Raw genomic sequence first — 22,231 nt, forward strand, 5'->3', positions numbered from 1 at the left:
AGATACTAAAATCCCATAAAGGGCCAAGGATATGTGGAAATAAGTAAAAGTGGTAACCACTACCAAAGTCTAGTATAAATGAGTAATTCATTTCCCTCTTAGTGTTACAGAAAGAAAAACAATTGCATTTCATTGTTGAATTGCTGCTCAATTAAAAAAATATGAATAAATCCTAGATAGCATGCCTTAATTTTCTCTTCCAAATTCCACTGAGCCAACTCAACTTCAAGCTTTACTGCGTTAGCTTTTTCTGCTTGTTCATTAGCCTTAGCAGATTCTTCCTTGGCAGCCTCTAATTCTTTCTTCATTTCTTCCGCGGACGCTAAAAATATACCTAATATTAATGTAATTATTTGCTTTAAAATTAAAGAACAAGTAAATATTGATGAGCTGAACATAACATTAATTAAGAGAAAAAAAACTAGGAAAAGCAGATGGAAATAAGTAAGAAAACAAGTATGACAACATCAATAAAACTATTGAAACTCAACTAAGTACATATTATGACTTAATTAAAGAGATACTGCGCTACGGTGTTTTGCTTAGGAGCTTGTAATGAGAAAAGACAGAGCTTGTAACTACAATATTTCAATTAAAAATATTATTGCCATTTAATCGCGAAAATATTTTTAAAAGAAAGAGTCCCTTTATTTATGTATAAAAACCTGAATGTATGTACGTATTATATGGATCAAAGAAAGTAAATGAAAAGACAAACAAAACTCTAATTTCTAGATTAAATAACAAGAAAACATTTTCCAAGAGTTTTTTTTTTGAAATTTGCTTAAAACATAAAATATTTGGCTTGGTAAACAATAAACTAAAAAAGTACCTAATGCAATTCTATAATTTAAGGTAAATAATAAAAAAAAACAGGAAAAACGTAAAAAAGAGGTATATTTTCTTCCATTTAAGATTTGCACAAGAGAAAGTGAAAAAGTTTGGTTGCTTTTTTGTTTACACACGTAAAAAAAGACAAAGTTTGTAAAGAAAATCATCATATCTCATCCAACAAGAAAGCAAGGACATATAAGTCCATAGAATGCAAAATATAAAAGTCGATTTAAAAATAATAAATAGAAAATTTCAAAACCTCATAATACCAATCTAACTAATAATGGCATGAAAAACAGATTGAATTATTAAATGAACTTTGTACCTTTTTGTTTTTGTTTTAAATGAAAGCAAAATTATTTAAATTTGTCAAACAAAAACGGGATCAAGTTTAAAATAACAATTCCCATATAAAATCGTACCTTTAGCTGTCTCTGCTTCTTTAACACATTCATCAAATCTTGCTATCTTTTCTTCAACCTAATCAAACAAGGACAATTATTTTCATAATCATTGCAGCAATAATAGCAAATATTTTTTAAACTGCTAGGTAGGAACGCACTTTTAACAGTAAAATTAAAGGAAATATTTATTTTGTATTAAAATGGATGTAGAATATAAATAGTATTATGACAGGGGGGGAAATGTCGTCAGTTTGGGTAGTTATTTCCCCTGTCATTTATTAGTCTCTTCGTTTATCCAGTAGGATGGGAACGCTGGTGGTAAAGAGGATAGAGGGAGGGGATTTTTTTAAAGCCCGCTACAAAAATGGGATCAAAGTAATTATAAATCCATTTGTATTAACTACATCATTATTAATTAAGTCAATTGTGATATCTATACAAAATCATAATATAAAGACAAAAGACAATAGAGCTGCTAAGTTTTTAAAATCATTCCTTGTTAAATCAAACCCTTGATGTATTAAGTGTAGCATCGCTTTTATATAATAATTCAGGTTATATTTAATTACCTCTGATTTATATTCGGACAATTCCTTTTCCAAGGCAGCACATTTAACTTTGCACTCGTTAAACTCTCTGTTGAGGTCAGCTTTGCTGGTTTTCTCCACTTCAAGCTCTTTCTTCAGATCTGTTAGACCTTCTCCCATCTTAAGATAAATATTTCAGCATTTTGCAATTCCAGGTTTTGTCAATAAAACATTTCTTAGATTTTTGTCTGCTAGGATTATAACAAAATCAGCGGCATTATGTGCACTAGTCCCCAAAGTCTTGAATACTAGCCAAAACAAGAAAAGTTGCATTAGTTTTTGTACCAAAGTCTAAAACATCCAAGATTATGAAATTTAAATCCATTTACCTATCCCTGAGTAAATTCTGTGCATTTTCAAAATAATTACCTTTGCTTCGCTGGTGGCAATAGTGGCTTTGAGTGCCTCAATTTGGTTGTCCTTGTTGCTTATCTGCGGCCTCAGGGCTTCTAACTCTTGACTCTAAAATTTTCGATCATAACTTAGTATTTCAGTTAAAATCAAGGATGTTATTAGTTAAAACAATTAATAATAATCCGATTTACATCCCCAATGATAAGAAACTAAATTCCTCTTCTGTGAATAAATACTATGGTTGAAAAGTTTGGAAACTGCTAGTATGAGGCAACCATACAAGTCCCAAAAGATTTTAATCCAACCAATGAGAAAATAAGTTTATAAAAATTTAGGAACCAGTTTAATTCTTTTAACATTATTAATGACTTATACTATGATCTTTAACTAAAATCCTCAACGATTACCTTCTTCTCTAGGTCTTTCTGAATTGCAGTGACTTGATTGATAGCATCATCCTTGTCCCTGGTAATCTCTGTCAACTTGGCTGTCATATCACTTATGTTCTTATCTAAAATAAATATTCTGTATATCTTGAAACATATGATACATAACAAGGACAAATGTTTCAATAAGTAGCTCAACAAAAACTAAAGAGCAGTGTATATTCATTGATTCAAACTCTCCAACTATATTGAATTTCTTTCCTCCTACCCCTCTGTCTTATTCCTTCCCCAATTTATATAGTAAAAATACGCAGGGATCTAAAGGGATAAGACAATGGATAGATAAATTGATGTACATCCCCAATGATAATACACAAAATTACCCCTTCAGTAGATAAAAATAGTGGTTGTAACGTTTGAACACTAAACTTCATGAATTACTTAATCAATATTCATTAAAATCCCCAAAGTTGTCAAGCCAACGAATAAAAAAAAACGTTATTATAAAACTTTGGGGGCTTGTGTAATAAACAGCCCATTGTCCCCTCACTCTCTCTGAAAAATACAAAATATTTTCAAATTAGAATTTTTCACTTCTAACCCCTTCAATATACACCTTCTATATAATAATATCCTATTTTTATATAGTGACGTATCAACACTAGTTATAGGAAAGAATAATGGACAAAAAGATAAGGTATAATAATTTTTTCCTAAATTGATGTTTTTTTTGGTGTAACAACTTCTATTTAACTTACCTTTTGCAACAATCGCATTTTCCAACTGGTTAAGCTTTAATGCATTCTGTTCATTTGTCTTCTGGAGTGCACTAAAATTAAACAAACTTTCAATTTATTAGCTCAGGACTTGCAACTTTTTCAATCAAGATCCTTACTTTCTCTTTCTCTGACTAGCTATCTTCAGTTTGGTGGTTATCTTGACATTTCCTGCTTTAAATTTTTTTTTTATTGGACAGATTACGAAACATAAGTTGTGTAATTTTTTTTACAGGGAAACCATTTTTGTGTTCTTTATGTAAAATTAAATTGTGTAGGTAACACAGCGTCTCTATAAATCCTTTCATTTAGACTTCACATTTTCAGTGATTTCTTATTTTCACTAATATGCAGCTTTTAAGTTTCTTTTCAGAAAATCTGATGACAAGCCAAAATTATCAGATTATTTAAGTGGAATTAGTATGATTTGTCATTTAGACTGAAGAAAAAGCTATGTTCACTGAAACACATTTAAAAATAAATGCTATGAATTTGAATAGACACTTATTTTACACAAGTGAACAGTTCAGTAAATTAACCAAAGATTAGGCACACTTCTATTTCTTTATATAAAACTAGCGGCTTCGCCCCTAGCCTCTAGGGGCTTCGCTCTATGAGGTAAGGGGATGTAAACCTTCCTATATATAATTTGTCTTTAAAAAATAGGCTCTGCTATAGGCTGATGCCTAGTACAGATTTGTTAAAAAAATAGGCTCAGCTACAGGCTGATGCCTTGTACAGATTTGATTAAAAAATTTGACTCTGCTACAGGCTCTGCCTAGCAAAAAAAAAGGGGGGCTGGAGGATTTTTTGTCTTTTGGTTGTTGGGGTGTCCCACCTTCAAGAAAATAGCCTAAAACCACCACAGGACCAATATGTATATACCCTGAAGAGTAGAATCAAATCGGTTCAGTGGTTACCGAGATATTAAGCTTCAGACGGACAGACAGACACCAAGCTACTTTGTATTATAGAAAAAAGAAAAAATATTCAAGAATTCCTTATTATAGTTGAAATATTATTTGTGAAACTCCCCCTTAGATGCAAACAAATGTATTACACAATTATACTTCAATCTAAATGAAAGTGTAAAAGTGTAACTAATTCTTGATATGCCTAGTTAAAGTTGTATGTCTGAAGTGGCCAGCCATGTATGCTAGATAATCTAATCAGTGTGAGAATGGTCTGGAAATATAGGGAGTAAAGAACTAATTGAATGTATACAGTGTACCAAGAGGATTATCTAATAGTGGGATATGTACAGTACACAGACAACTCAGGAAATAACTAAATTAGGAAGTGTCCCAGTCAACAAATTTTGGACAAATGTTTTTTTTTTTCCAGAAACATTGTTTAACACAAAATCATGTAGCAAATATCCAGCTTGTCTTGTCATTATTACTTTTTGCCTATTAAAATATATTATTTAAACTGTTTATTTTTTGCATTAAATAAACTTTCTACAGATGTTTGGTTGGAACACCCCATTATTCAAAATATTTTATTATAAAAAATCACTACGGACACATTCATCCCTCCATATATTGTATAAGCCCCCTAAGCCAAGGAGAAAAGGTGCTACTTAAAAAATAAATAATACATTACATCAATACTTTTATTTCAAGATTAAAAAAAACACAAACTTAAAATTAAGAAACTCACAATTAATGCAAAGTCTTATTGACAATAACTATAAATTAAATCAAATTCAACAGAATTTACAATAAACTGTATCTTATACAAGAGCTTAATATCACATCTTTCATGTCAAACATAAATTGTAAATGAAATTAGTTTGGGTTTATGCAAACATTCTTCAGATGGTTGAATTAATTGCACTAAAACACCACTTTGCCATGCAACAAGATTGCACTAGTAATTTAGACTTGTCTTTGCCAGAAATCTGTAACTGAATACACTTACATTCTCCAACATAATCTTATTTCAATTAGATTATAAACATGCAATTTAAAATAATAAAATAAGTTTACAATTAAAAGGATTGTTGTCTGTTTCAGTTTTTCAGTCAGTTGATCAGCTTCATGATTTCATTGACTTTGTTGCTTGCTATGATGTACTGATTTCAGGCATTTGGTGGCTAGCTATGTACACACCATATGCAGGAAACCAAGGTATCAGAACAGGCAAATTTGTCTTCTTGTCTTCTTTATAATGACATTGACCAGTCCACAGTTCTTCATGTTGATGTGTAATATGGCTCTTTCCAGTTAGAGTTTTTCTCACATTATTATAAAATCTTTTTGTTGCATAATTCATAAATTTGCATTTTATAAAATGAGTGTCTAAATTTGTTAAAATGATGAATATATCTAAATCCAGCTTTAATGCAAAGTTCACAAATTGTGAAACAAACAACTGGAAGGGACTGAATGCACCATCTCTCACACTGGCTTTCTATAAAATTTAGATTGCAAACACCGGAATCCACAGTAGCAATTTTCAGATTTAATCTCAGCCAAAACTTATCGGTATATCTCAGCAAATATTTGACAATATTTTAACATATCAGATTCAAGTCAAGCTCTAAATATATGTCTAATCATTTTGCACATTTGATAGCTAAACTTTACTTCAAAATTTGTACATATAAGAATGTTTAAACAATTCAGAATGAATAGTCGTTTTTTTACCAATATTATTTTTTTTATATTACAATCATCTTAGTTAAATTAAATTAAAAGGTCAATAAAAAAGCAGCTTGTACTGTACACAATTTACAGACAGAACACATTTGATATAAATTGGGTAAAAATTGGCATTGATGGAGCTAGAGGGGTGATCAAACATGGAACTCTTTCATTCTTTTTCTTCAAATCTTATTCAAGGTGTGCCGAAAACATTGAAAAAGGCTTAGTTTAGTCCTTTATAGAAAAGATTAACATTAAATTAGAGAAATTTAAAAATTTGCCTTTTAAAATAAACATAAGAGTTAGAAAGGGATTCAAATTATTCATCATATAAAAAATATCTTCATGCCATTAAAAATACTTTAACAACTATATGGGTATATAATTCTTTCATTTAATATATTTCAACCATAAGCAAAATACCAGAAAGCAACTAGTAATTTGTTCTGAAACCCTAACCATTTACAGTAATATTACAGTATAAAAAAAACATTTTCATTTAGAGTACCTATATGGTTTCCTGCACAAAACAAATATCCATAATATGCATGCAACTATCCACCTTCCAGTTAGGAAATATCCACCACCACACTACAATCCTAGTCCACTCAAACTCTCTACATTTCCTGAGATTTAGTGTTTGCATTATCCAGGGAAAATCTACGCATATCTTAAGTGTGTTCCCACAAGAGAATGTGCCAGAAAAAAGATGGAAAACCATGTTGATATTCATACTTATATTTACATATTAATTTGAGGTTATAACAATATTTTCTGTAAAAAGAGTTCTAAAAAATAGCTGACATTTTACCTAATTCATTTCATGTTAAAAAAAAAATATTAAAAATCAGATATCCATTACTACCCTATGAATTTGAAGTTCCCACTTGCTGCTAAGCATATAAAAGCTTAAGCAAGTACTTAAGAACAGTTATGGTTAAGTTTTTAAATCCTTCCCAACTAAATACTCTGCTAAGATGCCTTATTATCACAGCTGTTTCTTTTATTCTGCATTAATGGATGTGGTTATATAACATGTGTATTATAGACAAGAAAAAGTGATTGTAAAAATCAATGAGAAATTGGAAGGGAATTAAACCATTTAATTTACTTGCATATTTTGTTTTAAATACCTAGAAATAATTTTTACGCCTTCAATACTACTTAACTTAGAAAAAATAATATACCTCTACAGAAAATTATCCTTTTGACCCTTATAGAAATAAAAACATAATTGTAAGTGCTAAAAATTAATAAGTTTCTTCTTTCTGTTATCAATTTCAGAAATAGAATGCGTTGAGTGGATTTTCACCTTAATTGACAGCAATTTGATCCAAAAGAGCAAAAGAAATATAAAAATTGTTAATAATCATATTATTTTTACAGAGACAAGAATGATTATATTAATAGTACTTTTAATAGAAATTAAAATTAAAAGTACATTATATTTTGATGATAAACAAGAAAGCAGGAAGCATAGCAAGTGATTAACTTTTCAAAAATTCAAGTAAGGAAATTTTGAGCTTAAAACAATAGCACTTTTAGTGTATAGCTTGTATATGTGTGAATGGGTAGGTGATATTGAATAAATACTATAAAAATACTTCTCATTAAGGTTTAACAAAATAGTTCATTGAGAAGCTTCACACCTAAACATTATGAGAGTATTTAATGAACCTATTAAATCCTCCAATCAGCATCATTTATATTCCTTTGTTAAAATTGAAAATCTATAAAATAAATTATGACGTCAGATTTTTACATAAATCTTTTCTTTTTCTAAAAGGGAATCACAATACTTCCAATATCTTGCATAAAGGTGAAAAATGAACTGCTCAAGGAGAAATATTCTTTACAAAAATAATAATACAAAATTACTAAAAAATCTTCCAATTGTTTTACATTCAAAATCATAAGGGCTTCTAAATTCTTTGGAAAGGTATTGCTTTTCCCATGGAGTGATTTCTTTGGATTTGGATTAAAAACCCTTATACTTTGTGTTCATAAAAAAATATTACAAACCAACCCTGGTTTTTTTAGATACATTTTTAACACATATGCATGTGTAAAAGAATGATTTATTGTCTAAAAATTCCTAATATATTCAAAAACTTCTAAAAATAGAAATGTGCAAGAGTTATTACAATTCAAAAACAGTAATTCATCATTCATTCATCTTACACCCTTAAAACTTATTTGCACAGCAACTTCATAGTAAGATCTTAACAGTCCAACAAATAAAAACTTAACTACCACTTTAGTAAGAAAATAAGGTTGGCTTTTTATTGCTGAGCTAATTATGGAAAAATAGATCTTATAAAAAAATAAATTCCATGTAAAGATACCAATATAGTTATATAAGAACCATATTACCAATTACCTTCCCACACATAAATATAAATTCTTCCTCCCCCTCAAAACTATTAAAATATAGGAACAGAGACGGGTATTTGAAATTAGAGAAATATGATAAAATGTAAAAAAAAAGTAGAAGCCATGGTTTTTAAAAATTAAGTGAAATTATTTAGCATAGTCTATTACATAATCTAATTAAAATGTTGTACTGCATGTTTATTGTACCTAACATAAGAATTCACAAAAATATGACATAGAATACTGAGAATTTAAAAAAAAAACCGCTAAACCGTCAATCAGACTTGAAAAGTTTCTTATTGTGATTCCTTACTTTTCTATCCTAATCTAAATTCTGTTTTACACATTAAATATCCCTATTACAAGTTAGAATGTTCATTCCTCGGAGCTTCAAATAGATATAGGGGAGTGGTATAGGCTCTCGTGGGAAATTCTGTTATCCCTGATAATTGATTTTGGCTTTACTACCTTCTCTCAACTGAAACCAGGGAGAAATAGATAGGTAATGAATGAATGTGTTCAATTAAAAAAAAAGTGGATGAATAATATTTCTCGTATTCATTCGAATGCGGTGGATAGGAACCGGTTTCCATCCATACGAAAAAACTATGTCTAGCATCGTATTATATCCAGCTTTCTACGAATATAAAAATGTACAATCATAAGATTAAAACCAGTTTTTTTAGCCGGCACCTCGGGGCTAAAAAAACTGGTTTTAATCTCATAATTGTACATTCTATAATCCGCTGAAAGCCGTTTATAATACGATGCGATAAATAACTATTATAATATCAACTTTGTTAGTTCAAAATGAATTCTTCGTCATTATGAATATTTGTCTTATAAATTAAGAAAAGATTATAATAATGCAGTTAAAATTGTTTTTAATTTTATTATTCTCTTTTTGATAAAAATCTATTAATATGTCTCTTCAACCCTGACATTTCTACTGCACCAATTCCACTTTTTTATACTTTTTTCCCAGTTGAATCATGACCGACAGACCGAGTAAGTAACTACATGCTCTTTGGTAAGGGACATTTTCACTTTAAAATCAGCAATTTATCTTAATAAGGAGCAGAGAAAATCACAAACAGACAAAATGAATTATAAGATTAACTTTTATAAAAGGGGGTTTGTAACTGGCCAGTAATACTTGTGGGAAACTGTAAACCACTTTTTTCTTATTGATACAACCTACTAAGGCAATGTGGTGTGGGGATAATGGAAATTTCACAGCAGGGAAGAGATAACATAATATATTTTGCTTATTGTTGCAACACAATATAAAGACACCAATTTTATTGTCATACCTTTAGGTTTGTATTATGTTATCATGAAAAATTATAAATATAAAGTATATTAAATGTACAATTTGTTTGATTTTGAAGCATAGCTTCTTAACAATTAAATTAACGGTTAGATATTGCCTTTTTTGCTAAATATAAATTGTAAAAATGATAAATATACAGGGGTGTATATTCTGCACAAGATTTATTTTTTTTTCCCTGCTACAAAATTTTTATTTTTATTCCCCCCCTTGTTTTTTCTCACCAAGTAGGGGGGAAAGGGAGAAATATTGAAAGAACTCTATATTTTATTTATTTTATCCCTCCTACCACACATTTTTAAAAGTTTTTTTTCACCAAGGAGGGAGGGAAATGGAAAAAATGTTTTCAGTTTTCTTAATTTTTACATTTTTTTCCCCTCCAACCACTTATTTTTTATCCCCCCCCCCCCCTGAGCAGGGGATCCCATGTAGAATATACACCCCTGTAAATATATCCACAATATTTTCTTGTTTAATTTGTCTTTAGATGTGGTTTAATGTTTCTATCATTATGTCATCTTTTACACCCTTCCAAAATTCTAAATGTGCTACAAACTGAAAGTGTTATCCTTGGAATCTATTTTATACCTTTTCTCAGCGTCAAATTTATCAATGCTGCTGCGCATAACATCGTTCTCGTTCTTTAGTTTTGTGATTTCCTGGGAGCTTGAGGCCTCTTTACTCTCCAACTCTTTGGCTACAGTATTCAGCTAAAATTATGGGTAGAGTTTTGAGTTGGAAAATTTAATTAGGAAAGCCAAATGAGGACATTGGAGGAAAATATTAATTGGGGAAATATTAGGGTTTAGATTAATTTTATTCCCATTGATCTTCAACCATTTTATAAAAGAAAAAAAAATATCTACCTACTTAATTTTGCAAAAAGAATGTAACAGTCCTAATTAAACTCTAAATTTAAATGATGAAAAAAATATTAAAATCATTAGGTACTAACCTCAGTTCTTAGCTGATTTATTTCTTCCCTGGCGTCTTTCTCCTTCTCTTTCATATTTTTTTCCATGTTTTGCTTGGCTAACTCGGCGTTTTCAACCTTAAAATAATTACAATTTAATAAAAAAATAAATGTATAAAGATGAAATACAAAATATTGTCAGAAAAAAAAGAATGTTTTTAAGAAGGAAAATAATAGTGTTATTAAGAGGTGAGAATATATAGCCTAAACCCATCCCGAAAAATATGTGAATCTTGCCTACAATCCAGAACTCAATCGGTATTTTTCAAAATCCTTAGCTGCAGTTAAAAATCCCTACTACTTTATATAATAACTAATAAGATTATTCTTACTCATTTCTTTTTTATATCAAAATATACCTATATTTCTAAGCATGCTAAATCATGTGGCCAATTTTGTGTTGACATTTAAATTGTCTCTTCCATCTGATAAAGCCATAATATTTAAATTCGAAAATTTTATTGCAAATTTAGTGCAATGAGAGAGAGAGAAAGAGAGGAGGGGAGGCGAGTGAGAGAGAAAGTGAGAGTTGCAGGAGGCTATAAATTAATGCACATATTGTCTTTCCATAACATAAGCAAAATTATTATCTCTGATTCAATAAATTTAGAATTCCCTTACACCATACCCCAAACCCTGTGGGGGCAGGGACCTAAATACGCCAAATGTTATGGACAATATCATGATTGTCATCAAGGTTTTAGAGTACTAATAATAGTAAATCTTTTAGGTTGTAAAGTACAAAAACTAAATACCAATTTACACTTTCTACATCAAATATTTTTGAGAAACGACTTGACATTACATTTCAGAATTTTAGCTAAAAACACCATTTTAAAAATTGTCAGCAAGTCAAGCATTTGCTAATTAACCCATTATGTCTCTTTGTAAGAAACTGTATAGATAGTAGTTTCTAGTTTCTTTTCTAAAAGCAATTATTTCCACACTAATATAATATATAGTCCATTAATACAGATTAATTTTGCTAATTTAAGTGCCTGAACTTATGTCACTACCCAGGACTACTTTGGTTTAGTGAAAGTGGAAATAATTTAGGGTTGGAAAGGATTGGCTGAGTAATTCAGTTCATATTAGGCAGAATATCATTGTTAATATAAATAAACATAAATTAAGAAGCATACAGATGAGGTATTTTTAAGGTCTGCTTGTTGTCGGGAGGTTGTTGGTTCAAGTCTCTGTATAGACTGTGTAGAAAATTAAAACGTTAATAGTTATTTAAGCATTGTATTATATTACTAGCGGCTTCGCCCCTAGCCTCTAGGGGCTTTATTTCTGAAGGTTCAGGGGAGAATTTTAAAAATTTTGTTTACATATTTTTAGATATTTTTTGTATCTTATAACATTTTATTACTCTTAATATCATTTTATAACTCTTTATAACTTTTTATATTGATTTATATTATTTAAAACCTTTAAAATTTTTCTTTTTTTTATTGTTTTTTAAAATTTCTTTTCCATTAGTCTTTTTGGGGCCTCGCCCCCACGAGAAGGAAGTTTACACAATCTTTTTGAATTTGATAAAACAAAGTTTAAAAGAAGAAAAGAAATTTAAAAAGAAGAAAAATAATTGAAAATATAAAGAAAATATAAAAAAGTATAAAAAATATAAAAATTAATAAAAATTAATAAAAATATATAAAAATATATAATAACATAAAAAACATTAAAATTAGAAAAAAAATATGAAAATTTTTTTAAGGGGGGAAATTTTCATTTTTGGGGGGGTTGGGGGTGTCCCAACCCCCAAGAAAATAGCTTAAAACCACCACAGGACCAATAGGTATATACCCTGAAGAGTAGAATCCAATCGGTTCAGTGGTTACCAAGATCTTAAGCTTCAGACGGACAGACAGACAGACGGACAGACGGACGGACAGACATCAAGCTACTTTGTATTATAGATATATGGCTTTCCAAAAATATATTGAAAATTTTCTATAATACTTTGCTAGACATGAATTTTCAGTATGTCTATGAACCGATTCTAATCCAGCAAGTATTACTCGGTTTACAAGCCATACTTATTACTTAGTGCTTCATAATGTTTATTTTAAAATCTTTTGTTAAGTTCTAATACCTATTTATTTTTATGAAAACATTTCCAGATCTGAAAGACATAAGGAAGTGAAAGCATTTCTATTGATATTCCTCATTATATTTAATGGAACTCTTCTTTTCATGCATGTACATTGTATATTCATGTTCTTCATAATACTTAGTTGTACTTTTTGTAGGAGAGCAGCTGCATCCATGTCTATGTGTACACATGTCTGTCTGTCCGTCTGACCAATTGAACAATAACAACAGCTTCATAGTAAATAGTTAATACAATTTAAATAAAAAACATGTACAGGGGTAGGTATATATTTTACAGGGGGGGGATAGAAATGGGCTGGGGTAAAGATATTCAACTAGGTTGAAAAATATACACTCCTGAATTTTTATCAAAATTTATCAGGCAAATAGCCATATTTAAAAGTCGAATGGTTTCTCCAAACAAACATACACAAAAAATTGAAAAGCTTTGTATTGCTCAGTTGATTATTAAGGACATGATTATCCTTGTTTTCCGCTGGTTAAGGGAGGCTTTTCTTAAGTAGGCTATTGTTGTTCATCTAGTTTTTGTGTGGCCAAAAAATAGGTCGATGGATGCATCATCGAAGTTTATAACATTTATTTAGAATCTTAAAAAGTTGCAGCACAAATCCACCTGTGGTTAAGACAGGGAGGGAGAGGACAATGGCATTTAAATTAATAATTGCATTAATTTCTTGAAGCTACAGGCTTTCCGGAAACTAAACATGTGTATTATTAATTTATTCTTAAGTGTCTACTCTCTACGTCCATGAGTGGTGTAAAATCTGTCTCTTTCTCACAATAGATTTTGTATATATCTTAAAAACGCAATTTAAAACTTCCCAAAAAAAACACAAGTTGATTTTACAAAAAAAATATATAGAGAGAAAGTAACCTTAAACTGTTAATGTATATGATTCTTTCTGACCCTAACTATCACATTAACTTACTTATTCAGAAATGGGTTGTTAAAAATGAAAGGCAATCAAATATTTTGTTAAATTTTCAAATGTTATCAGTCATTTTAAAATTATTTTTTATTTTAATATTTAATGTTTGTTTGACTTAAACATGTCATTTGATATTTTAGTTAATATCTAAAACATTCTATGTATATTTCTTATGATCTGGTAAGTAATAATTTTTATATTTAAAGGAGAGTTAAGATGAGTTAAAAGCAAACAACTGGAAAAATGACATTTTTATATTAAATGCATCCTATATAAAGAACTTTAGTTATGCATCTTTTGTTTATGCTGATCTTAATAATCTAATGTCTTAATATCACACACACAGAGACATGTATTATTCTAATAATTTTAGTTTATACTGTAGGAGACTGATTCATATCTTTCATTGCATGCTGGGTACTTTATGAAAAACTAGCGGCTATGGTCCTAGAGGCCTCTAGTGGCATTCCAAAAGTCTTTTTATAACATCTAAATTGAGAAATACTTTGTCTATGTTAAGACCAGCTGTTTTTCATTCATTTTTCTATGATACTGGAGCCGACCTGCGGGATTATTTTTATTTTTTTGGGAGGGTGATTGTAACCTCCCCAAAAAAAAGTTATAACTTAGGACCTATGAGAAGCTACCTTATAAAGGAAAACTATATCTGTTTAGAGGTAAGCGAGAACTTTCGGTATAGACAAGACAGATAGACATCCTGTTACTTTATATTAATGATACATTTGAATATGTTTGTTTCTTCAGAAAAGTTATCCCTTTCCCATGTATTGTTGTGCATAAAAAGACAGAATTAATGTTTATAATAGGGTTGGCCCGGATACTTTTTTGGCCGGATACCGGATATCCGGCTGATTTATAATGCCGGATATCCGGTTCCGGCCGGATATCTGGCCAACGTTCGATATCCGGCAAATTACCGGATAACCGGATATTCGGCGTCAAAAATCAGCCGGATATCCTGTAACCGGATAGTTTTAATATCCGGTATCCGGCCGGATATTGAAAATGGCCGGATATCCGGCCGGATAACCAGCCATACCGGATATCTGGCCCAACCCTAGTTTATAATATAAACCCTGAGATAAAGAATATACTTAGGTTTAAGATCTGTCTTATAAATCAAGACTCATACTTTGTTTTACATGAATAATTCTACTACAAAACTTAGTGTTAAACTTAATTAATATTTTTTTATTTTTCTATAATGCACCATGACAGTTAGTAGGGCATTCAATAAATCTGTTTTTGTTTTGAGAAGTTTTAAGTAAATCAAGCTCTAATAAAAACATAAATTAACTTCAATATTCAATAATAAACTAGCGCTTTTACCATTCCTACATATGAAATTTGAAATATGTATTTTGTATTTATCTTTCAGATTGACACAAACAAACATTCCAACACCATTCCTAGAATTTTAGAAAATTTCCATGATATGGTATTGAGAAGGAAAAGTGGTTTGGTTAGATATTATTGAGGGTAAAGTCAGCATACTCACCTCTATTGACTAGTGGACCAAACATAACATCCCCTTTCTAAATTTTTTACAATTTAAAAAGAATTTGTTTTTAACCTAACCTTACAGAAGTTACACAACATTACATATTGTTTAAAAATAAATTCTGAAAGAGGGGAACATGAAGGCACCAACTTGCAATTTTAGAGATATCTTCTATAGGGTAAAGCCTTGAAATATTGGGATATACTTTGATTGCAAACTTAAGGGCAGGGATATAGGGATACCACAATTCAGGACAAATAAATTTTCTTAGTAGTTTCAATAAATTCAAGTAGTAGCAGCTTTTGCATATATTTTAAGGTAGGAAAATTTATTTATCAGTCATTTTCCCCTACCTTTCTGACTTGAATGGCAAAGCTCAAAGATATTAAATTACATATGAAATGTAACCAAATATTTTGCCGTGCTTCATAACCAGAGAAAATGAAAAGGGTAGGTACCTTGATTTAGAAATTTTAGTTTACTCTGCAAAAAAAAAACTTTATTTGACATGCAACTGCCAAGCAGTCTTTCAATTTTTTTGAAAAGTAATTTTTTATAGTTTTCCACCTTGTAAAAATCCGAATTTAGTATAAAATATTAGGTATCCACGCTGTGTTACCAAGCAAAGGGTCATTCAAGGTTTATTGAGTATCAATGGTGGGTAAAAACCCGGGGTTTTTTAAAAAAAAACCAACCCAACCCAAAAAAACCCTTAAAACCCTGGGTTTTATTGGTTTTTTTTGGGTTTTTTTGGGTTTATTTATTTAGGAGTTAAAAACATGTAATATATTTATAAAATATTAATGTATATGTTATCGTAGGTAATTGGAAAGCAAGATTTCACAATGAACAAGATAGATAATGAAGAAAGCAGGCATTCTGATCAATTATAAACCCCTCAATGGTGATTCCTGAGTCCTGACCTGAAGAAAGTCAAAGAAATAAATATGATGTGATAAAATTCTAGATGTACATGATTATAGATATATTTTTTTCATTTAAGAATATTACACCTATTGAATTTGATATTATATATTACTACTACTAGGCATGTTTTTCATTTCAGATATTTATAATGCCATTAGATAGTGGCCGTAAAAAAGACCCTGCTTGGAATGAAGTTTCTAAGCAGACGGATGGGAGCTTTATTTGCAACTACTGCAGCCAGTCAGTGTTAGGCCGAGGCGCATGGCCAAAAATTGAAAGAGTAAAAATTCATCTGACAAAATGTCCAAGTAAGCCTAAACCCACAGTAAGCTCATCTACTAATGCTGAAAAGCTTGAGGATTTAGCAGCTAAAATTGACGAAGCAGAAGGTTTTACTTCTTCAGAGGATACATCACTCTTATCTCCTACACCTTCAAGATCATCAACACCGTCTGCAAAACGCTCTCGCCAGCCTTCAGGCATATAAAAAAGTTAACTTTTTAAGTTCAAAAGGTATCCATTACTCATTTAAAAAAATACTTAAATAAAAGAGGAATAAAGTTTCTCCCTTTTTATTTGTAATCTGATAAAGTAAACAAATGCATAGTTTAATGTATTATTAATTTATTTTTCTTATCTGTTTAACTTTTTTAATATGACTAATATGAAACAATAGGAGATGAATTCTTTGTACGTACAACTAACCAGCAGAAGGAGCAAATGGACAAACAGGTTGCCAGGTTTATTTATTCAGAAAATGTAAGCTTTAGATCTGTTGAAGGATCAGAGTTTGTGAAGATGTGTCAAATACTGCGACCTGGATATAAGCCACCAGATAGAAGAAAACTTGCAGGTCCACTGCTGGAAACCATTTATGAAGAAGTTGATGCTTCAGCTGTAAAAGCTGTAGAAGATTCAAGTACATATCTAGTTCTTAGTCAAGATGGGTGGTCCTCTCAATCTAATGACCCAATAATTGCTCATTGTTTCACAGATGGTAAACAAATTTACCTACATTCATTAGTTGACGCTGGATCTACTAAAAAACAGCTGAATATTGTTTTGAGTTACTGGACACTGCTATCAAAGAAATTGAAGAGAAATATAAGAAACCAGTCTTTGGAATTGTTACAGACAACGAAAACAAGATGAAACGAGTTCGTCAACTTGTCCTACAAAAATATCCTGATAAAATAGTTTATGGATGTAGTGCCCATTATGAGTCCCTGCTCCAAGATGATGTAAAGACTGATGCTATTCTCAAACATGTGGTTGCTGTCAATTCATACTTTAGAAACAATCACCGTGCACATGGAATGCTCAAAGAGAGGGGTGGGGTGATGCCCCAGTTACCCAACAAGACCAGGTGGCAGTCTCAGGAAGGGGCTTTAAACTCTTTCAAAACAAACCATCCTATCTACGTGGCAATAAGGACAGAAATGATCAACGAGGGCGAAGATATGCCAAAGAACATAGCAAAGTTGGTAGATAACATTGGGCTGGCTAGGGAAGCATTTAATCTTTGTGGACAGATGAAAGTTTATGGGGAAGCCCTAGACAAATTTCAGTCTGATTCATGCAAAATCTCAGATGCAACCCATGTTTGGAATGAACTTCTTCAAAAAGAGGTAAATAATTTAATAAATAAAAGTAAATCCTAATAATAATATTCATGTCTTAGCTTTAAGAAGTTGACATTTTTTTATTTGCCTGTAAATAACTAAAGTTAAATAATCTGAATCATTAAATACATCTAAAATGCTTTTATTTAGGTATCAAAAGATTATTTCAATTTGATGAAATTATTAATTCAAGTTTAAATTTAAGGAGATTAGGAAGGACTGGCCACACATTAGAAAAAGATACAATCAGGCAATTGAAGAACAGCATATTCTTGCATATATAACTGACCATCGGTATTCTGACATTTATGAGAATCATATTAGAGAAAAGTCAGAGATAACAAAGGCTGAACAGTGGCTCGAAGATCGTGATATAAATCTAATGATCCAACTGGAAAAATACCAAATGAGGGATCAGAATTTATACCCAAAGAGGATGTTCACCGAGAGGTTAGTTTAATTTAATAAAAACAAGGATGACAACATCCATAAAAGCAAAGATCTGAAACAGTATGACAGGCGAACATTAACTCTTGTAGAGTGTTAGAACTGAATATACAAAATTATACAGAAATTTGTTAAATACAGGATTCTGTTTAAGCTTTAAGGACATAATGACATTTTTAGGACTTGTTTATAGAGATGCTTCGCTTAAAATATTGTACCTTTCAATGTAATTATCTTTTTTTTTGAATATTATTATCTATTATCTTTCTATACCTTACCTAATGTTTCAATATTTTAGTTATAAACAACAGTTTTCTGCTGATCAATGGTGGTCAATCAAGTTGAAACAATTTGAACGAGCTAAAGATTTCGATGGAGCCGAGTTTGCAAGATTCATGGTTGGACTCCATTCCTGCGTTGCCAGCTCGGCAGGTATAGAGAGGTGGTTCAGTACAATAGGGTTTGTATGGAGTAAAGTCCGAAATAGGCTTGGCTTCAAAAAAGCTGAGAAGCTGGCAACAGTCTACAGAGGATTAAGGGGCACTAGCAGTAAGGCTATGAAAACCCCCATACAAATTGTACCTGGTACAGTACCTACTGCAGCAAGTTCTTCAGACATTACAGGACAAGATGGTGATAGAGTCGCTGTCGTCGATGATGATAATGATGATATTGAACGTCATCCTGTACTTATTTTCAATGATGATGATACTGACAGTGATTTGGAAGATGATGACCTTGCTTCCGTTCTTCCTGGCGATGAAGATTTTGAATTTTGATCAAATCTAGTCAGATCTTAAATAATCAAAAATATGTACCATTATTGGCTTTTGTAATTTTTTTAATAAGAAGGAGGTAGGTTGTGCTAAAACTCCGTAAAGATGTGAGTTGTAAAATGGTTCTTCTATTTAATAAGTAATACACATATTTAGTAAATATTATCATTCTTTCTTACTACTGTTTTTTAAGCCTTGAAACTCACACCTTTACGAATTTTAGCACAACCTACATCCCCCTTTCCATGTAGGTATGTTACTAGTTACTACATAGTAAAGTACCTAACTGAGAATTCATATTTTTTTGCGTTTTTTTTAGGTAAAATGTGCTTTAAAATGTTTTTAGATAGTCTTTGAGTAAATGAAGGTTTGATTTTTAATTTTAACGTGAAATTTCAGTGTTTTTTTAAAAAACCCAAAAACTCATGGGTTTTTTTTCAATGGGTTTTTTAAAAAACCCTGGGTGGGTTTTTTTGGGTGGGTTTTTTTTATGCCCACCCTGTAGCCAACAAGCAAAAAAATATTTAGGGGGCAAATAAAAGGTCATCTACTCTGTGTTGCCTCTTAACGACAGCTGAAAATCACGTGTACGAATCATGATTTTTTGAGAATTAATTTTGTTGTTGGTATAAGCTGCACAACAATACTCGCAATAATAATTTGTGACCAATCCTATACCACAGCCGCATTAGCAAGTGAATTAACAACCAGCAGACGAAAGAACGCTTTGCAGAAAAAAACAACTTTAAGATGAAATTTTAATTGTACTTAGCCATAACTTTTCCAACTTTTTTTTTGATTTAGAGAAAATAGACGTACCAAGGGTTCCTCATGCCAAGTTTCATAACGAAATTCGAATTTTAAGTGCCATTAAAACTCCTTCCCTTTGTGTGCAGTCGAAGCCTGCAAGAAAAAATTCAAGGCAAACAGCAGCAGCTACTACATATTGTAATAGTAAACTAAAGCCGCAACCAAACTGAAACAAAGCCACACAAGAAATCTGCGACTGCAAAGCCCTGCCTATTAACACAATATCTCAATTTTTATAAATGCTTTTATCTGATAACACAAAATAGAAAATAGATATTTAATTATCTTATATCAAGTGCACTGCAATTATCAAAGATAAGCGTAAAATTATAAGTGTTTCAAAAGAGAAATTAAAATTACAAGAATACTAAAATTGTTAAAGGGCATAAATATTTTGGGGTGTTCTATTTAGACAGAAATACATATAGGGAAGCTTCACATGGGTTACAGGATGGTTTTAGGCTATTTAAATCGTAGATTTAATCCTTTGGATAGCTATTCATCTGTCCCCAATCTATCCCCTAGATGCATGGGGTGCAGCCTCTATTAAAAACCAAAGCAGAATCATAAGAAATAATTTTAAAGAAACTTTATATATATCGTTCAGAAGTAATACTAATTACAGACCCGAACAAACAGAATACAAATGCAAAAAAAGTATTACTTTTGAATAATTTCTATGCATGAAACCATATTTCAAAAGTGCATTAAACTGCTTGAACTTAAAATTACAACTTGACAAATTATGGCTAAAATATGCTCTTTTAACACAGAAATTAAATTAACAATGCATAAAATCGTCTCTTCTTATAAATTTGAATTATATGTCGTAAGGGTGAGTTGCACCTGGACTAAACAGTCAACTTGTCAACTCAAGGCTAGACTATTAGTCCTTAACCTTATACCCATGGTACCAGTGTTGTGGATCCGCATTGATTGTATGCGGATCCGGATCCTCCAAATTTGGTCAGTGCGGATCAGGATCTTTGACAATAAAAATAAAATCACAAAATTTTTCAAACAATATTTATTCCTTAATCTCGAAGTCAAAAATACTTTTAATCTTTAAGTCTGAACCTAAACCTTAAAGATTGGCTCGCATCACGAGAATGTCTTTGTAAGTGACTATTTTATATAAATTTAGGTAGATTTTTCCATAAATTTATACCCCAGGATCCGGATCCTTGGACTCAAAAAGATGCGGATCCTTGCGGATCCGGATCCACAACTCTTCGTGGTACAGTACATAGCGGACAACCAAACCCTTGATTGCAAGATCTTTGTCTGGAAATCCTCACTATTCATAATTTGGGGCCAGGGCATTCCCCCTACTCGAACTTTATGATGTCCTCTGCCGAACAAAGCAGGTAGGTACCATTTTTACAAACTTAAGATTTAGATATTTAATTTATAACATTAAAGTTAAAACAAAAAGCAAATGATTAATTAGATGTCTTGTAATCCAAAATAATGGATTTTGGGAATTTTTAACCATGTAAAAAAACAAAAGATTACATATTAATAACAATCTAAATAATAAAGATAAAGATAAATAATCTAAATAATGATTTGCTTGTAACAATTGTAAAAATTCTATGTGTCATAAAATCAGGAAAAAACATTAGAGTGAAAAAGCCCCTCCCTCCCTCAAAATTTTACCATTAAAAATTTAGCTTCATTGTGTCCATAAATCCTCGGAATTCCAAAGAGCAAATGAAATGAAATAATTACACACACGCACCACACCACATACAAATATATTTACATACACACACAATTACACACGCACACACAAACTACACACAAATACGCACAAAGATTAATTTGATTATACAATCAGCAGAGAATAGGAACTAGGTATGTGCAGAATCACGGATAAGGAATAGACTTTGTCCAAGGAAGCGTAGCAATCATTACAATTTAATCAAATAAAAACATTAAATATATTTAACAGACAAAGGCACATACATGCAAAACTTGATTAAGGAAACTTTGTTATAAGACACAAAAGACAATATTTAATTGAACCGATGTAATCTAGCTACAAAATAATAATCGTTATTTCTATTATATTTTTGTCTGCCAAGTTCACTAAACACTTGTCCTTGTTCAAATTAGAAGGAATGAATATAAGATATAGTTTTACAAAGTTGGAGCACAAATATCCTGTTCCATATCAGGCAAACAGAGAGCGATTATAATGATTTACAACCCTTTCTTCTCCCTCATACATACCAACTAATAAACCATGATTTCATTATAAAGGACTGTGAGAAGATCAGTTTATCCACCATAGTTGTATCACTATATCCCTGATAGTGAGGTCATCAAACCAATCCCATCTCTTTCATAACATCAAACTTTATTCTATTGTTATAATTGCTTCAATACTGGTCTTTTCTTAGCACCTTGACT

The 22,231-nt window shown here is 30.9% G+C and overlaps 1 protein-coding gene across 1 annotated transcript in view; it reads right to left on the minus strand.

Moving 5' to 3' along the window:
• The window catches only part of LOC145324466 (uncharacterized), a 129,669-nt gene that overhangs the window by 61,230 nt on the left and 46,208 nt on the right, over positions 1-22,231 (minus strand). The window contains exons 17-24 of the mRNA XM_080167053.1: positions 10,648-10,743; positions 10,281-10,402; positions 3,324-3,394; positions 2,587-2,690; positions 2,195-2,287; positions 1,808-1,945; positions 1,257-1,314; positions 186-322 (exon numbers count right to left, since the gene is read on the minus strand). Of these exons, the coding sequence (XP_080023179.1) occupies positions 186-322; positions 1,257-1,314; positions 1,808-1,945; positions 2,195-2,287; positions 2,587-2,690; positions 3,324-3,394; positions 10,281-10,402; positions 10,648-10,743 (819 nt within the window). The remainder of the gene's footprint in view (positions 1-185; positions 323-1,256; positions 1,315-1,807; positions 1,946-2,194; positions 2,288-2,586; positions 2,691-3,323; positions 3,395-10,280; positions 10,403-10,647; positions 10,744-22,231) is intronic.

This window comes from Acartia tonsa, chromosome 7 (genome assembly GCF_053477335.1).
Source record: "Acartia tonsa isolate MP-2025a chromosome 7, ASM5347733v1, whole genome shotgun sequence".
In the NCBI taxonomy this organism is placed as follows: domain Eukaryota; kingdom Metazoa; phylum Arthropoda; class Copepoda; order Calanoida; family Acartiidae; genus Acartia; species Acartia tonsa.